This window comes from Electrophorus electricus, chromosome 14, assembly GCF_041902795.1.
Source record: "Electrophorus electricus isolate QZ-2024a chromosome 14, ASM4190279v1, whole genome shotgun sequence".
Lineage (NCBI taxonomy): Eukaryota > Metazoa > Chordata > Actinopteri > Gymnotiformes > Gymnotidae > Electrophorus > Electrophorus electricus.
The window spans coordinates 6,990,216-7,006,395 of NC_137510.1; the positions used below are offsets into that span (position 1 = coordinate 6,990,216).

The following is a 16,180-nucleotide window of genomic DNA, read 5'->3' on the forward strand; positions in this document are numbered from 1 at the left end:
GGGCTTACTTGATGAATAACGTTAATCACATCTCGGTACATCAGAGTTGCTGCTCTATTATAGAGAGGGAAGTATTGGTAAACTATGTGTGGGTATACAAACTTAAAACTGCAAAAATGATTTCAAGCACCCGAACAGGACATTAAGCCATACTGTACAAAATTATCATATGCAATAATCCATACTAAACTAGCAATGCATGTTAAGTAAATTCATAAGATAGCAATATGTGCAAATACAGTAAACTCATAGATGAAATCATACAGGTACAGGCCTGAGAATGTAGAAGGGTATTTTTTAATGCACCAGACATTTTATAGGAGGAGGTAAATGCATGGTTTGAGTGAGAACAGAACTGAACATCTGTTTAAATGCTAAAAAGATACTGCACTGAAACAAACTGCAAGTGTCACATTAAAAAAAGGGGGTGGGGGGCAAAAAAGACCACCATTCACTCATTCCCCACTGTAATACAAGTCTGCAGGCACACTTTAGTAACCCTTACAATAAGAGTCAGTGAGGGGCTCCAGTACATCCAACAAATCCATCTAACAATTTAACATAGCTGTATACCTTTTCTTTCTCTCCCCAAACTAAACTGCAAGTTGTCTTAGGCATGCTGTCATGTACATATCTTAAATTTAGTTTTGATGTCCAGCCATTGTAACTTAATATAATAGATCGGCAAGACCAGTCTTTTTGGCCTACCCAAAAAAAAAAAAAAAAAAACCCGGTTAGAAAACAAAGCTTATGGTCAACACAACTTTACTAGAGGAGAAAGCTTTGTGCACTCAATCTTAAAATAGAATTTTTCACACAGTGCCTCACATATGGGCTTTGCTTTATTAATTTTTCAAATCTAAACATTTAGAAATGTCCAATCCAGCCCCTTCCGTGCTGCCTGTTCATGTGTGGAGTGAACAAATTCTTTGTTTTTGTTTATTCCTTTTTTTTTCTCTGATGACTTACGAGACATTTCTAGGAGAGTAAGGTTTAAGACAGAGGGTCAAAAACAATCTTAACAATTAATTGCTGTACGTCTGTCCTTCAGGTGGTTGAGGAAGCTTCATATTCTCTTTGGACATCATTAGACGCCTTAGCTCTTGAAGAACAACTTTAATGCTATAAGAATTTTGCCATTTCGCTAGAATTGGTATGCTACGTGCATCCACCTGAAATGAAAAACAGGAAAAATTTATTTTTAATGCCAAAATTAATATATTTTATGCAATACATGTTCCTACTCTGTGGCGGTCTGTGGAAAATACAGCGGGCCACAGTCCAGTCTGAAAAAGCTTGGGAGCCCAGATCCAAGTGTCAATTTCCCCATTTACAAACCAGAAAGCTGGACAAAATCAAATTCTGTACCAAGAAAACCCACACTATTTACATAATCTAAAAGACTACTTACCATCCCATTGGAATTATTTATTCCATTCATGCTAATTTTTGTTACAAATCTAACATTCGGTGGTACTTCAGGGTATTTAGGTCCACACTCCACTTTCAGGCTGTATATCCTGTTTTCATAATTAGTCTGAGAAACAAGAAGAAAAATTAACAGATTGTATGTTGTTGAAGCTCAGCACAGAGAAAAACAGGAACCTGTGCCTGAGGGAGCTTCTAATAAAATATGATTATACCACTATTCACTGTCATTCAATGCTTTAGTTTCATGTTACACTACATGAACATACACTCATGCACTTCCATGCATGCACAGTTGATTTTATAATTTAAAATGTGTTCAAAATGAGATGTAAGCATATTGGCCTAAATATCTTAATTAACCCAGCTCTCAGCTTACAGGTGTCTACACTATTTTACTACACCTGACATTTCTCAATGGGTCATCTTGCTCCATTATTATAACTAAACCAAAACATTTCACATGATTAACTTGGTCAATTTTACCCATCATCTTTCAGCTGCTAACAAATTAAGTGGTTAGAATGCTGTACTGCAAGTAATAGCCAAACCACACAGAAGCAGTATCACAAGATCAGTCATTACATGTAAAGAAAGAGTTGTATACGTCATCCTCAAGCATGTGGTGCCCAGCAATGAAGTACTGAGATGCAGAGTAGCTTTCATATTATTTACAAAGAAAGTATTTATAGGTAGATAATTTTTAAACACCTTTAGGCAAAGCAACTGAAATTAGTTATTTTGATTCTTTTAACATTTTTGTTGTTTTTGAATTATTTTGATCATCTCATTCAATTTAAAGCTAATCTGCATACAAGCGCTCTCAACTGTTTAGACTTGGCAAGTAGTGAATTAATTTTAGTGCGAAAGCCAATAAATATGATACCCATTGTCATTAAACTGTGGCACTCATGGCATGCCAGCAGTTATCTATTGGCATGATAAATCATTCCACTCCTGCTGCAAACATTAAAATAGCTCTGTTATGCACTTCTGGGTGCATCCACATCACAGAAGCCAGAAATGATTAAGTACTGTATGTTCACCTGATACAGCTAAGCCTTTGAATTATCTTTTGTTTTAAGGAATGAACTGTGTGCACGTCCACTGCCACATGGCACAGAAAGAACAGGAGAGAATCTGGAAGATAGCTGACATTTTTGGCATAGCATATTTTAAGCCCTACACCCCTTTCAGAATGCTTATAAAGAAACTAAAGTAAAGTAAAGAGCTACTTTAAAATTTCATTACAGGAAGAAAAACAAGTCTGTGCACTTCAGTAAATAAAATGTTCAGCTCAAAATTGAACTGACAAGATGCAGAACTTACAGGAAAGTCTACCATTCCATAACTCTGAAACAAAACCACCATGTTAAATGATTAGTTTTATCTTAGAGAGAGATCAAAAATGTTGAGCATACTCGCGCAGGTCCAATGATCATTCCTGTCCATCGTGTTAAAGTCATGTCCTCATCATCCTCAAGTCCCCAGCTTACTGTGCCATCTCCAACACCTTTCTGTCCCTCTTCCAGTTCCTCCAACAAACGAAAATTGCGTGGAACTTTAACTCCTATAAAAGTGACAACTCATGTAAAAAAGAACAGTTCTTAGTCAGAACAGCTTGACACTTTGACGTTAACTGAAATAACTTGCGTATTCTGTTAAATTATTCTAATTATTCTTAACTGCAAAGAAAACTAAGACATAGGTAGAACAGGTGTCAACACTGCGTGAACGTTTCGCACTGCCAAAAAAAGAAAATTTTTTCCCGTTCACCAACTTTAAAAGGACAAAATCACAGTAGCACAGTTGTGAATCACAACGTCGGTTGTCAGAAAAAGTAAAAAGGCCTTTAAGTAATGTAAGGAAAAGAAGCAAACCAGATATGATAAATTACGCCTAGCAAATCTCAAAAGCGTTCAGAGGACTGCGCAACTAACCCAAACACACGTAAATACCTTATTAAAAACACAGGACCAGCCTTAAATACTGTCACCCAAAACACACGTACGCGGCCTGTCGTAAGGTAGCTAGTATAGCTAAACCTTGTTAAAAGCGCTGCGTGAGACATATCCACAATGAACAAAAGTGGGTGGTATAGCTTTGTGAAGTAATTCAAACATTATTCTAATCTAGTTTTTAAAATGTGAAAGGAATGCTATCGCAGTAGTTTTCGCAAACACTGCTAACAAGTCCCACCTGAATAAACGAGCCCTCGCTGTAACACTTCCTCAAATTATGGCTGGCTGGATACACCTAGGTTCATTTTACGAATTTTGCAAAGGCTTAAAAAACAGGGTAGACTAAACAGCCAGCTTCGCACTTAATTAAAAAGTACTACATATATCTGCCAACCCGAAGTACAAATGACTTTTAAATCCAAGAACTTTAGCTAGCTAGGTTATGTCGTCGCTACAAAGCGGCGAACAGCATGGTCAGAGCAAAGATAGCTAGCACAGCTAACTAGCTAAATAATAACAAACATACAAACTAGCGTTTAAATTTAGATGAATCACAATTTAAAAACAGCTAGCAGATACCCAGCTAGTTTCTAGTTTCTCTTGGGATGGGCATACTATTGTGGTAAGCATGGACCATAAGAAAAAGGCAGTTTTTCCCAACAGCTAACCTACTTGTCATTTGACAGCAATTGCTACAGGCCGTGAAGAGCTGGTGCTACCAGCCCAACACACATTAGCTGGTACTACATTATTAAATTCTGACATTATGAAATTCTGTGACTAAAGTAAAATAAGTGACTAAACTAAAATAGCTCAACAATAACCAGTCAGTTCGCCAGCTGATAGCGCTAACCTCAGAGCAGAAACTGATGTCAGGACAGCACACTTTATATAAGGAACTCGCTAAGTAAACACAAAATACACAGATCACGTAATTCCCTAGCGAGACGATTTTGGTAAGTTGAGCGCAAAATAACGGTTTGTTCTTTTTGATACAATGTCTTAGACAGTGTTGCAAAAGATTATTTATAAATTTCACTTAATGTTAGACAAACCTGAGGAGGCCGCCATCTTCTTCAGCCAAATCCAGAAGCGCACGATATCATGACGTCAGGACAGTTGACTAATACGTCACCACTACTGCATTGAAAAGATGGGGTGTGACGAGGCAATCAGGGGATCTATTGATGCTCGCTTCATCTGGATGTCTAGTGTCTAAATGATTTATTACACTGAATTGCCAAAATGGAATTAAAAAACAAAATAGTCGGTACATCTGATTATTGGACCTTGATTTGCATTTCAAACGCCAGAAAAAACGTCAGCAAGACGTTTATAAGGTCGCATCAGAGCCTAAGACGACGTGATTCCTTTTACGTTATCGATAGGAGTAGCATTTGGAGACCCTCTTTAGTCTCCCACACAGAATAAAGAGGCTCTGGTTGTGAAGCTACTTTGCCCCAAAGGATACTGGGCCATTCATCTTTACTGACGTTATTGGTCATAGCTGGCTGTGGTAGTGGTAGCTTTAGAGGTGTTTTTGGTGATGCTAGGAGTGGTACTAATGTTAGCATGCTGCTCCCAGCTTGCATTTAGTACTGGTTCTGGTTGAAGCTCTGATGTCTGTTTGACTCCCACATTCTCTTCGCACCTTTTGGGAGCCAGGCCAATGTCATTATTTAGCATTAACATTACATAGACTAGCATTAATGTTACTTGTCTTGTACTAGACTTGTAGGGAGAATGGGAACAGGTGAGCATCACAGTGCCCCCAGGTAACATAGTTTGTCATTATGTATCACCAAGAACTGGATATGGAGAGGGCAGAAAGAGTATGGGGTGCTTGTGAGAAATGCCAATATGCAAGAAAAGTCACGATATGCCAACGAGTAAAATGTAGAAGTGTTGGTATTGTATACCAATGAATACCAGCCAACTTCAAGCACTGCCTACATCCAGACTTGCAGCCCAGTCCCTGTCACAGACAAACATCTTCACAGCATGATGCTGCCACCGTCTTAATGAATCAATTCTCAGTGACTGGTCTGCTCCACACACACCACTGGGAACTGTGGCCTAAAGCATAACAAATTTTTTAATCCCTAAAGGGAAATGAAATAGTTCAGTCTTTGTTTCATTAAACCACCAGACCTTACTCATGGTCTGAGTTGTGCAGATGCCTTTTGGCAAACTTCAAGCAGGTTCCAGTGCTGCACTGGCTGTTGGCCATCTGTTTGTTCTTATGTCCACAACAGAAATCCTGAGCTGCTTCATTGTGTCCACTGGGTTTTTGGTTACCAGTCTGACTGTGTCCTTCTTCCCCAGTAACTCAGTTTGTCAGGGAAGCCACACAGAGAAGACTATCAGCAGTTCTGTACATTGTTCATGTGAGAATGATGGAGGTTACTGTGTCCTTCAAATGATGCAGAGCTTACTCACATTCTTCCCCAGAACTTGATACAAGCCTGGGTCACAGCTATACAGTAAATATTTTCAACCAGATGGTTTGCTTTTCACTCTAACATGTACTATCAACTGTGAGACCTTTCCTTATGTACAGTCAATTCAATTAGGCACAAGTGTACTCCAATGATGGAGAAGCATTTTAAAGACCATTGATAGAAGTAGGCTGTACCAGAGTTCAACTGTTACTGTCATGACAAAGGGTCAGTATTTTATTTAGAATAAGTTTACAAAACATTTCAAAATCTGTTTTTTGTTTTTGGAAGTGTTGTGTAGATTGATGAGGAAAAAAACCCCAGTTTGAAATCATTTAAAAATAGGTCTTAAGCATACCAAATGTGGAAACTTTGAAAGGTTTCTATATTTGGTAACTTTCTAAATTCACTGTAATCTATCCATTTAAAGAAAATTCAACTGCTCGGATTTTCATACAGTCAGTAAATATTGTCCTGATCGCTCAGCTAGATCTACTACTGTTTGTAGAAGAACAGTGTACTTGGTGAACTCAAGGACATTGAAATCAGATATCTCTATGATAGATTTGTAGGCATAAGTTAGAATGGGAGACAGTTACAGTGATCTACTTTGAAGTTGCTGGTGACATGTTACATTTTTTTTAAACTAGAGCCAGACTAGAACAGTGTAGAAATGGAAGCTTGCAAGATGAATGTTGTAAAGACTTCAGTCATTCATTTATTTCTTTTATTGCTAAAACACCAATTGGATACATGCATGTGACATGTATCTTTATTCCCATAAACCTAAATACATCTTTTAATTTATCTGGGGTGAATTTCCACAAAACGACCATTCTTATCGACCTAACAAAAGACGTGAAGAAAGAATGAGTGAGTTCTCAGTTTCCCAAAGGCCTCCGTTGTCCGAAATTTAACGAATGAGTTTAAAGTACTTCTTCCACCCGGTCCGTTTGGTTTCACGCTGTCAAATCTTAAAGGAACGTGTAAACTTTATAAAAACATATTATACCGAAAATTTCATAAAACGAGTCGTATTCGAAGCAGTTGTACAATAGATAAAAATCGATATACACACGCTCTCACACATAGAATCTCACAGAATCATTTGTACGTATGCAGGTTATACAACATCAGCGAAAGAAAAGCATGTTATACACACACGTGCACAAAGTCCCTGAGTCAGTCAGTCAACTAATGACCTAAAAATGAAGGTGATTCACCATCACCTGCCGGGTTTACAGGTGTGCCAAAGCCATGCAACCTCATGTTCATTTTTTTGCATCCGTCCTTTAAGCAGTCTAGGATAGCGACAAGTTCGCGTGCACGTAACTGTGATGCCTCAAAAATACAGTGCTCCGCAAACGTTCGTGCTGTGTCTGACATAAGCAATAAATAGAGATGTGCACCTGCTGGTTTGCCTTGTTAAACCACGCTATGTTGAATTATTGGTTCCCAATTTTCTCACTTTCATAATTAGCAGACCAGGCGCCTTGTTAAAAATGAAGACAAAGCAGCCAGACTTATTTCTCTATATCTCATACTTGCATACAGTGACAGTATGCAAGTGCGGAATCATCCATTTTCCAGCTCACCCGATATTTTTCTTTGGACCCTTATGAAGAACCCTTAAGAAGAACAGAAAACATTTTTGGAAAATCATTGTAGTTTCTTTTTTCAAAAATTTAAAAAATAATAACGGCAGTCTGAGTTTTCACGGCCTCTATCTTCATGGTGCAGAATTGCAGGCAAAATCCAAATAAAGCACTTTATGAATCGCACTCATGTCTCTCATTTACGAGAAAGGGTACGTAGTAGCGGCTTACTTTAGTCAGGAATTGTTTCAGGAAAGCCTCGCTAATTAAGGTCGTTAAGAAAAGTTTAGGGAAGCTTTGGGAAAATGTTAAAATTATATAATTTAAATTCGTAACTACCTCATTTCCATCCAATTGTTTCTCTTTTACAAGTCAATTTTCCAATTATTCTTCTCATTATACTAACACCCAAGTGCCTGAATGAGATTCTGTACATGGCTTAAATGCTGCTTCCTCTATAGGCGAGAACTTCTCTATAAAACATGACAGCTCACGTGAGAATTGAGTCATTGGTCCTCAAATGTAAGCTGCACTATATTAAAAAAAACAAACAAACTGAATCAATGTATGCTACTTTTTGATGATAAAAATGACTTATTTCTCCTTAAACATCAAAAGGATTAAACATGAACAAAAAGCAGACAAAAATCAGCAGTTTTAATTGCAAACCAGAACAAGTCTTCAAACAAAATCAACTCTATAATAAAGCATTGCTCTACAGACAAAATAAAGCAGCAGAGTTAAATCAGGAAGGAGAAATCCTAGTGAGTGTTAAGATTTAAAGCAGACGCACGGTTTTCCCCGTCACTGTTAAATAGTCCTCATCTGCAAGTGCTCTAAGGGCCTCATCAAACATGTCCTTCGTTATGGCCTGAAATAAAAAAAACAAGGGTACTTACAAGGTGGTAGTCAAAGCTCAAGGTTTCCCCTTAAAACTAAGTTTGTTCCTGACAATTCATATTTTTCAAATCACATATTTAAATATTGCCACCTGGGTTTAATGAATGCACATTCATTCTGTTAGTAAAGCTGTGTGTGAGTGAGTGAGCTTACAGCCTCTGACTGTGCACGAAGATCATCAAACAGTTGCTGGTATTTCAAGGCTGGTGTTTTTCCCTTCAACTGGATGAGTTTCTTCAGAGCCTGTGCTACTTCCTCCTTACGCTTCCGGGCTGTAGCACTCATACCTACACACAACAATGCCAAAACATACCACTGCTTAACATGACAATATTCAAATACACTGACTTCATAAAACATGATGCAGTTCTCATTCTGTAAACATGTTGAAACTCAGCAAGTGATCCATCATTCATTCATCTACCAGACATGCACTTCATCACACACTCTCCATATCTTTCACTCAGCATGTCAGGATTAAACTTATACCTGTAGTGAGGATGGAGATATCCACAAAGCCTGTTCTGGGATCAGTGGCAGACTGTTTCAGAGCCTCTCGGTGCAGTCTCTTGGCTTCTTCCACATCAATGGTCTCCACTTTGTCAGAGAAGCGCACTTTGGCGTGAGCTTCAGCCAGCCGGATCAGAGATTCCAGCTGGCGAGGGTAAGCAGATACCATCCCCCTCCCACTGCCAATCTTTCTCATGTCCACGTAGGCCTGGAAGTCATGACCAAAAAGTCAGTACCAAACAACTCCTCAAATGTAAGAGAATGAATGAAAGAGAAGCACTAGTTCTAGAGGGACACAACATCGTGGAGTTCAGCAGGACCCGAGCACTTTAGGACAGTGCTGGACTCCTGACGGAAGCGTATTTGCTTCCTTCATACCTCAATAAGCGCCTGACTGGCCTCCTCGCTTAGCCTCGGACTGACGCAAGTGCGGGCATAGGCAATGTAATCCTTAAGGACGGCCATGTCCAGGTACTCCTCCTCCACCTGCTCTTCACTCTGGTAATAGAGGGCCACCAGGTGGTGTGCCAGACGCCGGTCATATGCCTCATCCTGCGGGTCCAGCATCAGGAAAATCAGATCAAACCTGAGAGTGAGACCAAAAAAAAAAAAAAAGAAGACAGAGGGTGAGGGACTACCGTTTTGGGACCTGTGGTTCTCAATGCTGGGAGAAGCCCTGAGCAGCTTCATAACAGCACCTAGCAGTTTCAAGGTGCATTAGACCCTAGTTTACCTGGAGAGGAGTGTGTGAGGCAGCTGGATATTTTCAATGGTGGTTTTTTTGGGGTTCCACTGCGACTCCACAGGATTGGCTGCTGCCAGGATAGAGGTCCGTGCATTCAGCTGACAAATGATTCCAGCCTAAAGCATCACAGAGAGCACCATCAATTTAGGTTCCACCACTCATGGACTGAATGACATACTGTCTAGTGCTACTCAATTATAAACCATTCAAAATTAATTAAAAATGCACCTCACCATAGCAATGGAAAGCATCTGGACTAGATGTAAACCACTATGGGTCAGCAGGGTTTTACTTCAGCAGTGTGTCTGGACTAATAACTAAAGCTGTACAGGTCTTATGCCAGTGTGCACCTGCCTTGGCAATGGAGAGGGTCTGCTGCTCCATGACTTCATGCAGTACAGAGCGTGTGTTGTCGCTCATCTTGTCGAATTCATCAATGCAGCAGATGCCGTTGTCGCTGAGCACAAGCGCGCCAGTCTGGAGCACCAGCTGCCGTGTCTCCGGGTCCTTTGTCACGTACGCGGTGAGGCCCACAGCACTGGAGCCTTTGCCTGATGTGTACTGCCCACGGGGCACCAGGTTGAACACGTACTGCAGCAGCTGCGACTTGCTGGTGCCCGGATCACCACACAGCAGGATGTTGATCTCAGCGCGGAAGTTGCCACGACCCGTCTGGCTGAAGTCCTTCCGTGTGCCACCAAACAGCTGTAGCAGGATTCCCTGAAACATTCCCAGCACATCAAAAGGGTGCATTAGTGTGGTGATGGATATGGCAGAAACAACTGATCACTATATACTGCTGTAGTGGTCAATTTGCCTTTTTCATGGACTATAAATTCAATTGCTAATGATGCGCATGCTATACCTAGAATAGTCTAATGCTAATGATGCAAGAAAGCAGCCGAGACTAAGATTTTAAAAATGTCCAGCGTAGTAAACTTTATCCCTCACTAGCTACCAGTAAATACTGCTAGACTTTTTGTTCATTTTCATTGAAAAAAAAACAAACAAACCACAAAATAATTAAGATCGATCATGTTAGGCAGGTAGTCAGAAGATACCCACCATCTTGTCAAAAGACACAGTCGCAAGCATTTGGCAATGATATGCTAAAGGACACGCCCTGCAAGAGTTCCTTTCAATGTGTAAAATAAGGTAGTGATTAAATACTAACAAATACGTTTCTGTATAAACCAGAAGTAGTCGATAGGCAAACAAACATGCACTGCACCTTTTTGATGTCCTCATGTTCATAGATGCTGGGCGCGAGGGCAGACGAGAGCCGTTCATAGACGTCAGGCTTGGCTGCGAGCTCGCGGAGCGTGGCTACACGCTCCTCCGTGAAGAGTCTCTGCTCATTCTCCTCATCCAGGCCGTGCAGACGCCGCTCGTCTGTCTTGCGAAAGTGGATGGCGTCGAAGTGGGTCCTGTACACAGACTTCACCTGGCTCTGGCGTGGGTTGACTCGCATGGGTGCCGCTCTGTAAATGCCTGTGGAGGAACGCAAGGGGTCAGAGCTCTGAAATGGCCTGCACTTTTAAATGTTTGATTTAGTTCATTACTGTCCAATTACACAATGAGCAACTGTTTTTCCAGAACCTTGGGGCAGGCAGAAGCACATCAGGAGGGCAGCGCGTACCTGTAATGTTCACCCGATCTCCAGGTTGTACTTTGTCCACCAAGTCATTGTGGGCATACACTACAGTGGTGTGCGGGGTCTGACCAGCGGGCATGTCCTCTGGAGATTCCTGGAGCTTGATCTGTCAAACATGATTAAAATGCTGAAAAGAGAATTTCACAGGTGGAGGTGAGTATTCCAACCTCATCTCCACTGAACTGCAGAAGCCAGTACATGTCCTCCATACTACTGCTGGAGGCTTCAGCACTGTGTCCATCTGATGAGCTGCATCCATGCATCTGCCCCAAGGTACTCACCATCTGTTTGTCAGAAAAGACTGAGCGGTTGTGCACCAAAGCCATGCTGTGGGTGGTGTTGCAGTTGCGACAAACTGCAGGCTCAGCTATGCGTCCTCGGTCCACCTCCACTTGCGTGCTGAATGCACACACCTGGCAGCGGAAAAACGCCTCCTGCATTTCTGGGATCAGCTGGGAGGTGCGGATCACCATGCCACTGATAGTAATGAGCTGGTCGATGTCTGAGAAATGAACAAAATGCCAACATCAACCCACACCACAGGCCACACCATGATGAACAAGTAACCACTAAAGGAAGTACACTGAGCTGCAGCCATTATTCTTCACAGCACTGACTTCATCCTCAACAAAGTTCCGAGTATGAGAAGAGTGGACAGGGGACAGAGGAAGACTCACCCTCAGGGTTGAGGCTACGCATGTTCCTGGTCTTCAAGGCACTGTAGGGACGCACTTGGATTTGATGCTCCAGGATAGAATCAGGGAAACGGTCGAAGAACAGTTCATTGACTGCCATATCGAAAGTGGGGATTACTTCCTGAGTAGAAGAAAGCAATTGGCTTAAAGTTAGTGCATTTATACTCTGAACGAGAAAATTAAGTTAGCTTTCAGAGGGCAGAAGAATGTATTTCACTATTCACAAAAAGCAAAGATACACACATACAAAAGAGATGCTGCAGTATTGATCATAATGTGCAGCTCATCACACACCCAAGATTATATTTTACTAGTCAGCATCTCAAGCAAGTTCAGCAAGATTGCCCTACCTAATACTCTTCAGACCCACATCATTCTTTATCAGAAAAAAATATTTTAAATCTTATGCTAAATTAAAAACATGGCAAAATGTGTCACACAAAAGACCAGGTCAGCACGTGACTTGTGACTTTATTGACTCACTGAGCACACATCAAACCCATGTATCGCCAAACAACTTTGCTGGTAAATTCTGCTACCAGCCAGCACTGACAGACCATATCATCCAGAAAAGTTCCAGCTTCCCCAGCCATGTGATCTAAAGTGGAAAGACGGGGGTTACCTGAGGATAGCAGATGAGCTGTCGGTACAGGTCGGCATCAAAGGCCTGAACATGACCACAGTTCACATTCAGCACCGGCTCCCCAACAACACTGATCTGCAACACACCGGTGACGTCTCAGTGACAACATGGACAATGCCACTATCAAGAACACCATAAAATCTTACTCACCCTTACTAAAGTTCTTCATCACACACAAAGAGAACATTGGCAATAAAACACTAAGGCCTTACACATGCATAATCAAGGGTGACGTACCTCATCCAGTTTCTGCATGTAGAGAGGTTCATTCAGATCCAGACTAACGTTCTCACCTTCACGTGAGGTGGGGTCAATGAACTGCTGCAGGAAACGCTGCAAACAAACAAAAGCTCGGTTTAAAGCCTCTGTAATGGCCTATTTCACTCTGTAATGCCTAGGAAGGTGAACAGTTAAATCAAGCCATATTCTTGTGAAATTTTACATATAACAATCATTCACGTCGGATATAGAGATCTGTGAGGTTTAGAGTCTATATACTGTATATGGATGGTCATAAGGTGTTACCTGAAACTTCTCCTTACAGGTTCCCACATTGACGTCAGTGCCCCATATGACAAGTTTCTGCCCGGCATTCTGCTCACTGGGGGCCGTAACGTCTCCCGATGGCTGCAAGAACAAGTTAATTCACACCAATACCTGAAGATTCAGCAACCAAGACCAAAGAGCACCAAACGCATGGCCAGGTTAAAAGATGAATACAACTGTTACTGCGGGTCACCTGAAGCATCATACCCAATTTATCCGCTTTGAAGCTCTTATTTCACAGTCTAACTTCTAATTTATTTTCAGATGCCACAAAATGTAGCTTTAAATTACATTCGGTCAGATTTATGACACCCGCAGCTTTCCCACTCACAGGCTCAGAGCACAGGTCCACCTGCGGGGCTTTTCTGACAGAACCGAGGTCGGGACGCTGCCTGGCCGGAGTTCCACGGCTGGGTGTGTCATAGATAAGTGGAGAACTTGCGTCCACTTCACTCTGTGAAACTGACAGAAATGAGACAAAACTAATGTAAAAAACTATTTCAGACTGCATACTTGACTTCACATTTCAGCCACATCATACAAATCATCCAAAGGCGAGTACGTACCAGAGCGCCGAGGTACAGGGCTGGAGAAGAGTGAGGTGTCCTGCGGGGCTAGACTCTGCAGGTCTGTGCCAGGTGAGGTGGGCAGGGGCTGCAGCTCTCCTGTTGAGGACTCCTGGGCCCCGTGGGGCCGTGGGGTTAGAGGGTCCTCGCTAGCAGCTTTGTGCACACAGACATTTCAAATATTTTACACAAGTAAATATATGACAGTTAAGAGTAAGAAACTTGGTGATAATATTGTGGTGTACAATAATGTTGGTTTCATGCAGTAGATGCAACAGATGGACCAGACAACACAGAACATTTAGCTAGCCAAGTCCATGCATAGCACTCTGGATGGACATTTTACATACATCGTACTGTCTGACATCTGGCTCTACAACAGCTTAATGTTTCTGTAGTTACCGGTGAATGTGTGATAACTTACGAGTAGATGGGTTGCTACTTCTGACACGTTTACGGGCACTGGAGGATGGAGACGACATCTTGACCTCTCACTAAGAAGCAGATTATTCCGAATTAGTAATCTAGTGGCACATTCAGAGAAGAAAAGCGAGTTCAAGCACATGCTTTAAACAGTTAAGCAATTAAACATTTAATAAGTTTAAGGCATTGAAAATGTCGAACATGGCAAAGCCTTTTTTTTTTTTACTAACTAGCTAGGATAGTTTGCCATTGGGAGGCGGGAGGGACTGAGCCTTTTAGATAACCAACTAGTTAGCCATCTTAGTTCGCTTGCGTAAAATTTCATGTAAACAGTTAACATTACTGGCTGTTAAGTCGAACATGGCACACGTAAACGCGTTTTAGTTAACAAGACAAAACAGCAAGAGAGCAATGCAATGAAAAAGCAGCAGCAAAGCGACTTGAAATAGGCGCAAAAGTCTACGAACACCAACAAGCTTAAATGAGGGATCAGACAAAAGCCAATCAGGCCACTAACCAAGAATACCTAACGAAGGAGGGAGCGAGGAAGTCCCTGTCTATCTTCAGATAACTTGTGCCCGCTATTCTAGGTTATATTAAACTGTAGTTAAACAGTTAATGGCATACCACGGCTTCTCATTAAAAACACAAACTGTACATACGCCACATAAACTACAGAGAAAGTTAATAGACAAATGTATCTCTTCATTTTCTATATCTCACAATATCTTTAAAATATATATTTTAATGATCACAAAATATACCGTCTACGAAGCTTCTTTCCAAAGAGACACCGAGTGGCGCAAAATCGCTTGCGTGACGTATATTTCGCGGGAGAATTTAGACCAATCCAGAAACTAGGCGCAAGAACATCTCCGGCAGGGGAAACATTTGAGGCATACGTTTGTGTATGTATTCAATAAAGAAATCCATATTCCGAAAGGTTGATGGCAGTAGTGGCATACGTTAAATTAGTTCCACCAGAAATAGGAGGCTTAAATGGTCCTGAATTGTGTTGATGTTCAGACAGCTGTACAGTAAATGACTCACCATCTCTTTGGTTTCTTCCAAAATTTCCGCGGCAAAACCTACAAAGAGTCACGTGTCCTGACGAACGGCTAGGGCGGGGCGTTGGATTGAAGTTGAATAGTTGGCGGGGAGGTTAGGGAATTAGGAAAGCTTTGCTTATCTAACTTAAATTAAGGTGAAATCTTAGTGTTATATTATTAAATGTAAGTAGGATACTGTCGTGCAAGGTTGCCTAATACGACACAGATTTTCCTTGATAACGTCACTATGGATTGTATTTTATGTTGGTTGCGGGTTGGAAAGCGGGTCATTCGGGTGCCTTGGTCCGTGGTCCACGAAATAAATCGGATCTATAGAAAACTATTCGGCGCACCACACAAGCAAAGAATAAACAAACGAAAGCGGCATGTTGTGTGAAGGGTGAAGTTGCGATATTTATGTCCGCCAGAGGGCGTCCATAAACACAGCAAGGGTCGCAACGCTCAGAGTGGAAAATAAAAGATCCACATGGTCTCAGTGTGATTTAAAGTGACTAATTCACTGCTTGCCTTGACAGAATATCCAGTATTTTCGAAGAGCATGTGATGTCCTTTTATAGCGTAAATAGAAACCTGACTTTTAATTTCAAATATCACAGAATATGAAATAACAACTGTAGCTCACTGGCGTAGCAACGTTCTTTCTCTATTATCATTTATAAATTCATGTAATTCTAAACTCATGAAGTCGGCTTATGAAGTAGACCTACAAATGACGTTATCTCCTGCAACTGTTGCTAAAGTCTGTTATGCAAAAATAAGGTGTAAAGAACTTATATGGGTTAATGTGACAAACGCAGTGTTGACTGATGGTAAAAAAAAAAGAAAGAAAGAAAATTGTTTAGACTTGTTCCCTTCCTCAAAGTCTACTCGTAGTAGCCTGGTGGGCGTCTGCACTATTGAAGAGCACACCCTTCTCTCCTAAAAATGGGAATTGAGGCGGAACATGTGACTGGCACTGGACATGACTGGCTTCACAAAGGGGGTGGTGAACCTTTGACGTAAGCAG

General features: G+C 41.3%; 2 protein-coding genes across 4 annotated transcripts; both read right to left on the bottom strand.

Moving 5' to 3' along the window:
- Nucleotides 1-278: 278 nt before the first annotated feature.
- Nucleotides 279-4,540, bottom strand: ube2v2 (ubiquitin-conjugating enzyme E2 variant 2). The gene is made up of 4 exons (XM_027016953.3): nt 4,445-4,540; nt 2,850-2,998; nt 1,412-1,537; nt 279-1,172 (listed from the first exon to the last, which is right to left on the bottom strand). The coding sequence occupies exons 1-4, from the start codon at nt 4,458-4,460 to the stop codon at nt 1,026-1,028; spliced, it is 438 nt and encodes a 145-aa protein (XP_026872754.1). The 5' UTR covers nt 4,461-4,540; the 3' UTR covers nt 279-1,025.
- A 3,520-nt stretch (nt 4,541-8,060) lies between these two features.
- On the bottom strand, nt 8,061-16,143 carry mcm4 (minichromosome maintenance complex component 4). 3 transcript variants are annotated; one of them, XM_081695908.1, is made up of 17 exons: nt 15,155-16,143; nt 14,106-14,175; nt 13,682-13,837; nt 13,447-13,577; nt 13,095-13,196; nt 12,807-12,902; nt 12,549-12,644; nt 11,909-12,047; nt 11,513-11,733; nt 11,217-11,337; nt 10,809-11,068; nt 9,932-10,297; nt 9,566-9,693; nt 9,211-9,418; nt 8,812-9,040; nt 8,476-8,609; nt 8,061-8,293 (listed from the first exon to the last, which is right to left on the bottom strand). In XM_081695908.1, exons 2-17 carry the CDS (start codon nt 14,161-14,163, stop codon nt 8,201-8,203), a joined length of 2,538 nt encoding a protein of 845 aa, XP_081552034.1. In that variant the 5' UTR covers nt 14,164-14,175; nt 15,155-16,143; the 3' UTR covers nt 8,061-8,200. The 3 variants fall into 3 exon arrangements, with proteins under 3 accessions (XP_081552034.1, XP_026872727.3, XP_081552033.1); XM_027016926.3 differs by lacking the exon at nt 15,155-16,143 and adding an exon at nt 14,869-15,140; XM_081695907.1 differs by lacking the exon at nt 15,155-16,143 and adding an exon at nt 14,869-15,140 and having other exon boundaries at nt 14,106-14,205.
- Between the last annotated feature and the right edge of the window lie 37 nt (nt 16,144-16,180).